This window comes from Artemia franciscana, chromosome 5, assembly GCF_032884065.1.
Source record: "Artemia franciscana chromosome 5, ASM3288406v1, whole genome shotgun sequence".
Taxonomy (NCBI): domain Eukaryota; kingdom Metazoa; phylum Arthropoda; class Branchiopoda; order Anostraca; family Artemiidae; genus Artemia; species Artemia franciscana.
Genome location: NC_088867.1, coordinates 33,864,274 through 33,877,792, shown reverse-complemented (window position 1 = coordinate 33,877,792; position 13,519 = coordinate 33,864,274). Strand labels below are relative to the sequence as shown.

The 13,519-nt window shown below is 34.5% G+C and overlaps 1 protein-coding gene across 2 annotated transcripts in view; it reads left to right on the top strand.

The window, feature by feature from the left end:
* LOC136027307 (cilia- and flagella-associated protein 58-like) overlaps positions 1-13,519 on the top strand; it is a 102,041-nt gene that overhangs the window by 88,044 nt on the left and 478 nt on the right. The window contains exon 12 of one of the 2 annotated variants that reach the window (XM_065704419.1): positions 5,100-5,198. The exons of the other annotated variant lie outside the window; for it this stretch is intronic. Within the exon in view, the coding sequence (XP_065560491.1) occupies positions 5,100-5,198 (99 nt within the window). The remainder of the gene's footprint in view (positions 1-5,099; positions 5,199-13,519) is intronic. 2 annotated transcript variants of the gene reach the window in all.

The window sequence follows — 13,519 nt, the reverse complement described above, 5'->3', positions numbered from 1 at the left end:
AAATACACTTGGTAAAATCAACAAAGCTAAAATAGACAAGCTTAACCTTGAAAAAGCACACCAAAATATCCAAAATCATGTGTTTGAAACGACAAAATTTCAAAATATACTTGGAAACAACAAACGCTAAACCAGACAAGCTAAAAGCCCAAAACAGCAAAACTAAACATCCTAAATCATTCTTTTCAAACAAAAAATTTCCGAAAGGCACTTGGAGACACCAACAAAGCCAACCTGACAAGCTAGATCACAAAAGAGGACAAGTGGACATCCTCAATAAAACTTTCAAAACAAAATCTTTCAAAATATACGTAAGAACACCAACAAAGCTAAAGCAGACAAGATAAACAACAATACAGCAGAACTAAACAACTTTTCCCAAAATAATCTTTGAAACTTCAATAAAGCTGGCGCATACTTGCTAAACTACGAAACAGGACATGTAAACATCCTAAATCATATTATTTCAGAGGAAAACTTTCAAAGTAACTTGAAACAACCAACAAAGCTAACAGAGACAGACTAAACCACAAAAAAAAACTAATCACCCTAAATCTTAAGTTTGAAGTGTAAACTTCCAAAACACACTTAGAAGCACAAACAACTCTAACACAGACAGGCTAATCCACGAAGAGCAAAACTAAACAATTTCTTTCAAAATTCTCTTAGAAACACAAACAAAGCTACCACAGATAAGATAACTATAAAAAAAACACAACCAAACATCCTAAATCATAATTTCAAATGAAAACTTCCAAAATGCACATGGAAACTGCAACAAAAATCTAACAGGAACAAGCTGAATCGTTAAACAGTACAACAGGACACCCTCAATCATTATTTTTCAAACGAAATACTTCCAAAATGATCTAGAAACAGCAGCAAAGCTAATACAGACAAGCTAAAAGATAAAACAGCGAAACAAAACATCCTAAATCATATGTTTCAAATAAAACACTTTCAGAATACACTTGGAAGCATACACAGGAATCAATGCTTAGACTGACAAGCTAAATCATAAAACAGCAAAATTAATTGTCCAAAATCATTCTTTTCAAGAGAAAAACTTCCAAAGCACAGTTGCAATCACCACCAATCCTAACGCAGACAAGCTAGGTCACAAAACAGCAGAAGTAGACATCCTAAATCACACATTTCAAACAAAAACTTCCGAAATACACATGGAAACACCAACAAAGCTAACACAAACAAGCTGAATGACGAAATAACATAACTAGACATCCTAAATCTTACATTTCAAACGAAAATCTTCCAAATTACACCTAAAGAGACCAAAAAGCTAACAAATACCAGCTAAACAATCAAACAGCAAAAGTAAACATTCTAAATCATATGTTTCAAACGAAAATTTCCAAAATACACTTCGAAACAATAAGAAAGCTAACACAGATTAGCTAAACCACGAGAAGTAGAACCAAACAACTTCTTCCAAAATACTCTTTGAAATACTAATAGAGCTGACAAAGAAAAGCTAAACTACTAAGCAATAGAACTAAACATTCTAAGCTTCAAACGAGAAACTTCTAAAATACACTTGGAATGACTAACAACGATAAAATTGACAAGCTAAAGACAAGCTAAACCACTATACAGCAAACCTAAACATCCTAAATCCTATGTTTCAAACGAAAAACTTCCAAAACACATTTGTAAAAACCGTAAAAGCGGTTCTTAGGCTCGGAACAGTACAACTAGCCTATTTCTTCCAAAACACAAACATACTCCAACAAAGAATTCCAACACCACAAACACCAAGAAACACTAATATGGCTAATACAGACAAGCTTAACCACAAAAGAGCACAACTAAACATCCTAAATCATACTTCTACTCTACTTGGGTATTTTTGTTTCTGTGAAAAAATTTTAACATTCTGGTTGAAAAAAATAGAATGAGAACGGAAACAAAGCAGTTCTACTTTGTTATTGCCATTTTTTGGAAAAGAAGTCAAATAACCCTGGTTGGAAAATAAGAATTAGAAAAAAACAAAGCAACTCTGCTTGGGTATTGATTTTTTGGGGAAAAAGTAGAATAACTTTGGTTGAAACAATAGAATTAGAAAAGAAACAAAGCAATTCTTCTTTGTTAATTTTTTTTTGAAAAAGGTCAAACAACCAGGGTAGAAACAAAATAATAAGAAAAGGAAAATAGAGTAATTCTTTTTTGGTACTGGTGTTTTGGGGAAAAGTCGAAGAAACCTTGTTGGAACACAAGAACGGGAAAGAAAACAAAGCAGTTCAACTTTGATAGAGATATTATTTGGAAAAAAGCTAAACAATACTGTTCGAAACAAAGGAATAAGAAAAGAAACGAGGTGGGAAAGATTTCGGGGGCATGGCCATGGTTGCACTTATTGAAACAGCCTCGTAAAGGTCTTTTAAAGAACACAATTGGTGGAATTTGAAGTCTGGAATTGGAAGGGGCAGATAGGGTGATTTGGAACTGACAGAACCAGAGTTAGATTTGAAAATGGGATTGGATAAGGCAGTTTTCGTAGACGGTTGTTTTGTGTATACGGTTGTTTTTGTAGGAAATGTCTGAAAAAGGCTTAGGTGTGATAATGTTCACCAGAGGGTTGCCACAGACTAGTCATAGAATGATATTGGTCGGGAATCATCATAAAGGGCATCACGGAGGGTTGACTTACGAATACACAAACCAATGGTTTTAAAGCATGATTTTTAAGAAGAAAATTCTGAGAATGCCTTTAAAGATGAAACATAAAATCAAATGTTTTGCTAAGGGTAAGCAGCGATGTTGAAACCTAAGGTTGTTGCTCTGTTCTTAGAAGACGATTTCTCTATATTTTAGATGTATTTAATTTTACAGGGGAAACGTACAAAACTACTGGTTAAAGAGAATAAGAAAAAGTTTTATTTCAGAAAATGATGAATACGGTATATGATTTATACATGTTCTTATTAGACTACAAAGGTTTTCAGGCCAAATTGGGAAGCGAGTACAATATTTGTTGATTAAAAGAAACTGTTTTCAATCAGTATTATATTTTGATGTTGTGGATATGCTTATCGCGAATTTCTCAGCATATATGTTAGCAATCCTCGACTAGCGACTCTCTAGTTGAAAATATCTCTTTTCTTACTGTATAATATAAGTTTACTAATAATAATGTGTTTTCAGAATTTTTGTATATTAATGAAACTTGTATGCATAATAAAAAGTCTATGTCTTTTAGATCCATTGCTCACGGATTAATGTTTAATATAAATCACTAATGCAAATTTTTCATCTTATAGCCTATGTACATAGGTGTGCTCGTTCAAGATTGCTCTTAATATGAGAGTAACATTCTGTGTAGCGAAGGGGAAAAATAGACTTTTGAACGTATATGAAAGTATGCTATATTCTAATCATAAGGATACTCTTGTTTTTATTTCACCTCTGATAATGTGTTCAAGTTCCAATGGAGTAAAAGACTCTATTACTAAGAAAATGTGCTAAAAACAACCTAAAATACTCCTGATAATACCATCTAAACCATTACTTAACAAACAGGCGTGCGTCAAATGTAGCCCAATTGTTGTAATTGATTTTCGCCCCGCATATGACTTGTCCCGGCGATAGGAAACATGCAATCCGTAGCTTTATCGAGTTATTTCTACCAGAAAGTATTATCATAACAATATGGTCCAAGTGTATAAGGTACCGTTCTACTGTGGAAATTTCTGGTCTTATATTTGAATCCTACATCGGGTAAAACATCTTCCATAACGGGTTATAAAGTTTTCTGAGGAATAAATCTTGAAGAAAAAATTTTCAAGGAAAAAATTATTGAAGAAAAAAACTCCTTGAAGAAAAAACATCTTATGCAATACTACGTAACACCCACGTGTGCGCCGTCATTACGTTACACCCAGGTGATCCCCACTATTACGTAATATTCACGTGTGCGTCATCATTACGTAATACACATGTTTGCACCATCAATACGCAAGCACCGACGTGTGCACCGTCCTCAGCTAAAGCCAGGGGTTTTCCACTTGACTGATGAGTCTTCAGCTCTAAGAAGTCACGCAGGTTTACGTAACAAACACCTGCATCTTCAGGAAAATATTTCCATAAGTAAATAAACAATTCTTATTACTTAACCTGCAAGTGTACTAGAGTATTACGTAAGACCCAAGCTCACGCAACATTATCTTGAGGGATTGGTAACTCCAACAGTATCCTCTATCTGGCCGTTCAAAACTGAATCCCCCTCACTACTTGTACCATTTTTATTGGAAAGTATAAAGACATTTCTGGGAAGAGTGTTGTTGTGGTTAGGATGGGTTTCCCTGAGGATACAATTCTGCATAGAGGGTCATTTTGGGGGCAAAATATCCAGGGGATATTTTACAATAGGGGAATCTGACAGAATTCCTGTACGAAATTATTTTATTTGTCTTACTTTCTCTTTGTAAACTCAATTTTGCATGTCATGTTCCGTGAGAATTGTCCATGGGAAATTTTCAGGGTGTTTAGATTTCCGAGAAATAATTTTGACGAATGGGGAGATTTTCAGGATAATCAGAAAAATGATTGGAACTTGGTCTTTTTCAAATGAAAGTATGCTAATGAGGATTTTTCAGGCTGAATCTTCAGTAAGAAGTTTTAAAGAGTGGGGGATTTTCAGTAGGGATGGAATTGTCCAGGAGATATCTTACGGGCTGGAGATATATTTGACGCTGGTGCAACTTACCATGGAGGATTTTGCCGAGAGAAGAGCGGATTTTTAATGGAGGATTGGGTATATTTGCAAGTAATATTTGAAAAACGATCAGAAATTAGATAGAACTAACAATTTTTTCAACTGAAAGTAAGGGGCGACATTAAAACTCAAAACTAACGGAAATCACTTTGTATTTCACATACACCCCCCACCCCCTCAATACGTTGCTCTTTACACTAAACTTAGAGTGCTTGTCATAGTTTTTTAAGAACGACTCCTGGAAGACAAGTGCCGTTTAATTAGAATAGAGTTTTTTTCAAAGTGATAAATGTCTTATAACAGTGCTAATGTGTATTATCCCGAAATATAATGGTTTTTGTGTTCAGCAAACAGCGCGATTTTTTAGGTGACTGATCCTGTTTCGTATGAAGGTTTTTTGAGAATGCAGAATGCTACGAGAGAAATTATCCTGCGACCTACTAAGGAAGATCTCTTAAGTACTAAGGTAAGACGTTTAATGAACCCTGATGTCGGAAGATATTATGCAATAAACGCAATATGAAAAAAATCTATTTCATATTTTATTTTATTTCATAGAGTTTAATTACATGATAGTAAGAAAAAATTTAAGGTGATCCATCAAAAGTATGAGAAATTAATATCTGGGAACCACACATTGGATATCTTTTCTAATCCAGTCTTTTTTTTTATCGAAATCATTATTTTGATTATTCCACTAAGTCATTGTCACTAGTATAACTAAATTTCCGAGCACCACCGGTGCAATTACCTAGTGCCCCCTGTGTACATGGCACAATGCCCCAGCTACACTACTAATGGTACGGGAGAATGGTATCATGGCCCACGGTCATTTGTGGACTATTTCGCGACCAATATTTGTAATCTAATGAGCTTCCAGGGTCAGTCCTGAAACCACTAGTGTTAGACCTCTGGTACCACGATGACAAGATTGACCTGATGCGCCACGGATTTTATGAGTTCTATCCTTGCTGATTTCTAAAAACCAGTAGAGATGCGATAAGTTTACTTTCCGTGTTATATATCTACCCTGCTATAGGCCCATGGCCTCAAGCCTAAAATTCTTTCTTCTAAATCCTACTATCCTTCGGGAAATCTATCTCACTTAATATAGAGCCCTATTCCTATTCCAAAACTATACTGGCTTTGCCAGATCAAAAAGCAGTCAAAAGTAAAAGTAGAAAAAAGCTGACTAATTCTCAAATAAACCTTACAATACAAGCTAAGGACAAAAGCAAATAACAAACTTTGCGACCTGCCTCTCGTTTGGAGGTTCGTGAAGCTCCAACCAGAGAAATGAATGCCAAAAAATTTAATTACTTCTTATCGAAGTAAAAAATTACACCTGGATTTTGAACGCTAAATTTATGCCTATATGAGTTATCAGTTCCCTGTATTTCTTAGAGGCTTGCTAATTAGCAGATTCTTTCATGCCGTCTTGTATTGGGTTAACCAAGAAAAAGTATTAATAGGGTGAAAGGACTATTAACAAGTAGGCTCAGGTTTCAAATATTGAAACTAATAAGAAATTAAATTAAATTTACAAAAAAAGGCATTTTTCCGATATACAGGGTCAAGAGCCCCAACAATGAGCTATCATTATTTGATTTGCAAAGGACTATAAACAGGCTATGGAGGGTATGTAGATATTTTTTGTGGCGGGGTGCCACTAGGGGAGGTGAAGCGTAAACTACTGTGATGAGGATTCTTGGTGGATAACTTCTCATTAATAATCAAACAAAATAGTAATAAAAGCTGTAGTTTATGATTGAAGAATGAAAGAAGCTCAATTTACTGCTATTTGGGGTCTTGGGAAAACTCGATTCACTAATTAAAAGTAAATTGAGCTAAAAGAAACATGCAATTACATAAAAATTTACATTTACATAATTAAATAACAAAATTATATTTACATCTGCTTAGCTGTGTGCCCTTTATCACTAACAAGAAATTTATTACACCTTGAAAATATGTCGACAGTTCCTCATTAGCAAATCCAAAAACAGTCTCGTATTGTATCCTTCGCCTGACAAACAGGGGTTGCGGTTTGATTTTTAGCCCTCGAAACATCAAGATCTTATGATTTCACTTTAAATACCAGGAATGTCAAAATAAAAGTATTGTTTGCTCCATAGCTGAAAAACACAATTTTCTCAGTTTTAGCTCAGGATCCCAGGTATGGGCTATCATTAACATTTAAAACATATAGGAAATTGAATGGTGAGGTACAATTTATAAATGTAATTAGAATTGAAAACAAATATGATCAAGCTTTTTAAGAGGGGAGAGTATGTACCATTCTTATTTCTAAATCTGTTTTAACTCCTGCATCATATATAATTAAGAACTTTAGAAAGAAGTGCGTCTTTATCTTAAGATGAAATAGGTTGCCACTACCAATATTTTTCTTTATGTGTATGTCTATTTATGAAATGAGTTAGATATTGGAATTGCAGAAATTTGGCTACAAGTATATTACCTAAAGGTTCATAATTTATTTTAAAATATTCGGAAGAATTATTATAGTCTCAGAAAGTGGACAGTTATGTATAATATGGGATAAAAATCATAAAAATTGGAAAATTTGCCAAAAATTGTTATCATAGGCAGCACCATAATTCCGCCTAAGTAAAAAGCGGTGTGGCAACAATATGGGCTATTAGTCACTTATTTATTTTTTTTTTTTTCATCATACCACTTTGCATAAAAGGAGTTGTTGTACAAACTTTGTTCAGAAGGAGCTCATTCGATTGGAAATGAAAGTTTTAGTGCCCGTTTAAAGAGTCAAGAGTTAATTGGACACATCCAAGTAAAATTCTGAATAGGCCATCTTGCTCAGCATAATTGAACGGTCTAATAAGTATGTCTTTAGTAGTGTCAATTCCTCACATCCCTTAGGGCACGGGCTATAAGTCAAACAATTTATCCATTGTTTACATATAGTATTGTTATTGAGACAAGTGGGTAGGTTTGACCTTTAGTGTCGAAAAAGACGAAAGGCATTCAGGTAAACTTCTCAGTGAATTTTGAGGGGAGTGTAGAAATAAATTAAAATAACTATGTACACACGGGTTGTCAAAAGGGGGTAACTCAACATTGACTGAGTGTATTAACTTTGAACTTTCAGGAAATGATGAAGGGCATGACCAATTGACCGAAAAGGCAATAACTTCACGCTACTGCTACTGCTACTACTACTAATCCTACTGCTACTACAATTACTATTAGTACCACCACTACTAGTACAATTACTACTACTACTACTACTACTACTACTACTACTACTACTACTACTACTACTACTACTACTACTACTACTACTACTACTACTACTACTACTACTACTACTACTATTACTACTACTATTACTACTACTACTACTACTACTACTGCTACTACTACTACTACTACTACTACTACTACTACTACTACTACTACTACTACTATTACTACTACTACTACTGCATCTTTAAAGAGATCTACCAAGGAGGAGAAATTTAAATTTAATGAAATGTTGATTGGAGTTTTGAGCTAAATCCAAATATACTACGTGCATGCATATTGTCCAAGGGGGTATCAGTACTACCTTCATAACGGCTGCTAGTACCACTGTTATCACTGCAACTGCAATTGCTGCTACTGCTGTTCCTACTACTGCCACTACTACTATGTTACTAGCCCTATTAAGTTAAGGGTATGAAGTGGAAAATTATTGAGAGAACATTAAGGGAAAGATGGAACTAAATCAAAACACGCTTCATGCATGCAGATAGTCAAAATGGCATATCTAGGGAGTGAAATAGGGCATTAAGTTTGAATTTTCAGGGAATACTTGAAGGGGAAGATATTTTGACCAAAACTCAATAAGTCCATGCTACTACCAATGCTACCACTTCAGCTACAGCTTCTATTACAACCACTAATAAGGCTAAAAGCATAAGTCCACGCTACTACTAATACTACCACTTCAGCTACAGCTTCTATTACAACCACTAATAAGGCTAAAAGCATAAGTCCACGCTATTACTAATACTACCACTTCAGCTACAGCTTCTATTACAACCACTAATAAGGCTAAAATCAAAAGTCCACGCTACTGCTAATACCACTTCTGCTACAGCTTCTATTGCAACCACTAATAAGGCTAAAAGCATAAGTCCACGCTACTACTAATACCACCACTTCAGCTACAGCTTTTATTACAACCACTAATAATGCTAAAAGTACAAGTCCACGCTACTACTAATGCTACCACTTCAGCTACAGCTTCTATTACAACCACTAATAAGGCTAAAATCAAAAGTCCACGCTACTGCTAATACTACCACTTCTGCTACAGCTTCTATTGCAACCACTAAGAAGGCTAAAAGTATAAGTCCACCGCTACTACTAATACTACCACTTCAGCTACAGCTTCTATTAAAACCACTAATATGGCTAAAAGCATAAGTCCACGCTACTACCAATGCTACCACTTCAGCTACAGCTTCTATTACAACCACTAATAAGGCTAAAAGCATAAGTCGACGCTACTACTAATACTACCACTTCTGCTACAACTTCTATTGCAACCACTAATAAGGCTAAAAGCATAAGTCCACGCTACTACTAATACTACCACTTCAGCTACAGCTTCTATTACAACCACTAATAAGGCTAAAAGCATTAAAAATGTAAATTTCAGGTAGTGTTGAGGGGAAAGTTGAGCAAAATTAAAACACACTATGGACACACGGGTTATAAAAAAGTGCATCTCGACAATATTCATAGTAACAGCTTTTTGCACTAAGTTGCAACTGTCAGGACTTGACGAGGTGAATATTCAACTAAACAAAAGGCAATATGTTAATATTATTGCTGCCACTGTGCTGGCGCTATTGCTGTTAATGCTTGTACTAGTCCTACTACTAGGGCAACTAGTACTTCTACTGTGAGTGCTATTAAAACTATGGCTAAGGCTACAAAGGTGAGGGTGAGAACAGTTGTTATTGCTACTACTACTACAACTATTGCTACTGCATAAGCTAAGCTTTTCACGGAATGTTTAGGTGAATGTTTAACTATCAAAGCGAACTACGAGTATGTTGATTGTCAAAAGGGTGTACTAGCAATATCTCAGAAACGACTTACATTATTAAGTTGGAACTTTCAGAGTATGTTGTGGTGGATTTTGAACTAGTTAAAAGTCACTATATGTATAGCCTACTAATAATACTGGCGTCCAGCGTCCTGTCCCCTGTCGTTTACCCCTCCCCTAAAAAGATAATAAAATAAAAAGAGAATTGTTCTAGTATTTTACACATCATAAACTTGAGTGACTGGCTTATAATCCACAATTACCGAATTTTTTTAAGGACACAGAGCTGGATTTTCGGGTATTATTTAAAACGATCAGAAATTAAATTTAAAAAAAACGAGTTTTGCCAACTGGAAGTTATGAGCAACATCAGAACTTAAAATGAACAGAAATTATTACGTATATGAAAGGAGTTCCCCCTTCCACAAGACCTTACTCTTTACGCTAAAGTTTTGACTTTTTGTCCCAATTCCTTACGAACGATTCCTGAAACACAATGGCCGTTTAATTGGAACAATAAATATTATTTTAAAATTCCATAAAGAAACTTTAACGTAATGAGCAAAGTAATGAAGAAGAGGCAAACCCTTTTCATATAGGTAATATTTTTAGTTCGTTTTAAGGTTTGATGTTGCTTCTTATTTTGGTTGAAAAACTTGTTGTTTATTTTCTTTAATTACTTATACATAGGATTTGTTAATGGGAAACATACAGAACAAGTTTTTTTAAAGAAAAGTAAAGAGCCTCATTAAACCAAAAAACAAAGCTATAGAAAGAGCTGACGCATTTGTAGTAGTCTTAATGTAAGTTTTTGGGGAATAATGGGTGTGGGGGGAGCTTGTTGTCCTCCATTCACTTTTGACTATTTAAAAAGACATTAGACCTTTCAATTTCCAATCCAATGAGTGTGTTAGTTTTACTATTTATTTTTCCCAGAGGTGATTTTGTTGACCCAGTGGTTTTAGAAGATTGGAAGTGGAATGATTTGAATAGAAATTAAAAGCTCTACTGTGCTTTTTAAGTGAATAAAAAGATTGGATTGTTACTACTCTTCTTCCAAAGCCCCCTTTTCCTTAACGTCGTCAAACGAGAATTTTGAGATTTGATTAAAGAATTTTTGCCAGATCTAGTAACTATGCCTTTGGAGACACCATGACCCTCCACAGCCTCTTGGGAAAGAGCTAGAAGTTTGGAAATTTGCCCATTGTAATCACATATTATTTTATTGGGAAGTATACTAACATTTTTATGTGTGGGAAGAGCAGTTTTCTACGGGGAGAATGTTTCATTGGGAGGGAAGTTTCCGGGGGTAAAATTTCCTTGGAAAATCTTGCGCTAGGTGAATTTGACATTTCAGGTTTCTGAAATGTAGACACCATATCTTGCTTTGTGGATTCTAGGTTCTTAGACAAAAGACTTACTTTACCCTGAAGCAAGTACAGAGGTAATGCATCAAAACGAATTGCTACTTGCCATTCACCTTCGGTTGGTCGTATGTTATTCAGCTTCCGAAAGACAACTCCTTTGACAACCCTATACTCGGCATAAGTCTTGTGAAACAAAACAGAAATGAAAATAAACACTGGTAACTCCATCTGGAAGTAGTAGGTTTCAGATTAGATTTCATACGAAAATAATTATACTTGCTCTTACGCGTTCGACCTCTTAACGACCTACACCTACATAATCTGCGTATTCTTTTATAACTCTGAGCTGTTCACGAGTCACTGATAATGCTTGGGGTTTACCGACCGTGGAGCCTTAGCAGTTTCACGACTTATTGGCTTGCAGAACAAGATATCTTCGTACACGTCGTTCTGCCATATATATTGCACAAAAACAAGCACTTGAGATAGGCCTTACACGTCGGTAGACTCATCTAATTGTAGAGAATAATATATTCTACCTCTCTTCTCTAAGACAGCAAAAAGATAGGTCTCAAGATTAAAAATTTTTGTTAGATGGGTCGGAGCCTGTCAAGGTTGCTATTATTACTATATTTGTTCTTACAATTGAATTAAATCAAAAGAGTGCGACTATTATTACTATATTTGTTCTTACAATTGAATTAAATCAAAAGAGTGCAAGTCCATCTAGGCTGTCATAAAGGTATAGATACAATGTTTTGGGAATGGTATTAAGCTTATTTTTCAAGAAATTTTAAAGAGGTATAGACTAAATTAAACAATACTGTGCGTGCCCACATTTTCAAGAGAAAATTTCTATAAAAAATTACTCAAAAAATTTTGTCGAACACATACATAGTAAGTTTAATTATGGATTCTTATAGAAAAAAAACTTCCAAAATATTAAAAATATTATTTTATTTTCGAATGAAAAAGATCATATAAATAAAAATCGAACAGAAGTTAATTGTCGGCTTAATAGATTTTAGTGAATATACCAAAATGAGCTGAAATAGAGTCAAATAATATTCCGAGTGCAAAACTATCACAAATCGCAATAGATAAACGAATAAAAAATAACCGAGTCAAATTCAAAACGAGACCAAGAAACTAAGATAAGCAGTGCTGAAATAACCCCATGCATTTTTAAGACCAAAATATAATTTGCACTTTATTGAAAAACAATATTTTAGATATTTTCACTTTTCAACTTTGCAGAATAAACTGTCAATCCACATTAATTTGTTGTGTTTTCAGTAATCTTGGTTATAGTGGTTTTTTTTTGTTGAAAAAATAGAAACATTTAGATAGAAATTAGATTGTTTTTAGGAAGGTACAATTTATATTTTGGTGTTCAGAAGGCATGGATGGTGTCAGCCCATACATATTAGTTTCTCCTAGTTTTGGGTTTGAATAGGTTATTTATTGTAGTTTCTGTTCATTTTGGGTTTTATTTATTCATTGGTGGTGATTTGTTACAGGTTCTACGCTTAGAAAACTATTTGACTTAATTTCTAGTCTTTTTTTTGTCTAGTCTAGCTTTTTAGCCCTAAAGATTAATGGGATAAAATTAAGCTTGCCATATTTAGCTCATTCAAGGCTATTAATGATCCTCAAAAGGGATGGAAAGAGGTCAAAAGGATATATTCTTGAAAAAAGGTGGGTTCGTATTGGAAAATCTCAACTGCTGACAGCTACTCTATTTAAATTTATTGCTCTCAACAACTCCCTTGCCCAGATACGTAAAAGTGTGCCACTAAAGGTTTTTTAGTACAGATTCACAGGGAATAGTGTTCTCCCACTTGGGAAATGTAGAGGGAGCACATTCAAACCAATATTCCATACTATTGGAATATTATCCTTAGGAAACTAGCGAAGTTAGCCCACGCTTAAAACTAGCTTAAAATGTATTTCCTACCATAGCCTAATGTCACAAGCCTTTAAAATCCGGTTTTTACCCTTCAATCCACTTCGTGAGCTAGGAGAAAATCATTAGTATAGCAGATTGAAAAAAAAATCGCTTAAATTGTCACACGACAGTAGCCAATTAGTGATGGTAATAAAAATGAATCAGGTAGTCAGGCTAAAATATCTTGATTACGAAATATCAGATGGAAAATCAAACGATACTTCTTGAAATATATTTGAAAGAATTTAATTTCAAGGCACTTGAAGAACAACGGAAGTCAGATTTATAGAAAAGGGGAAAGAATATTTATCTAATACCGAAACGGGTTTTCGATACTCAATAGTAATTACGAAACTAAATGAAAAATTAGTACGTTTGAAACTCTCTGCATCCCC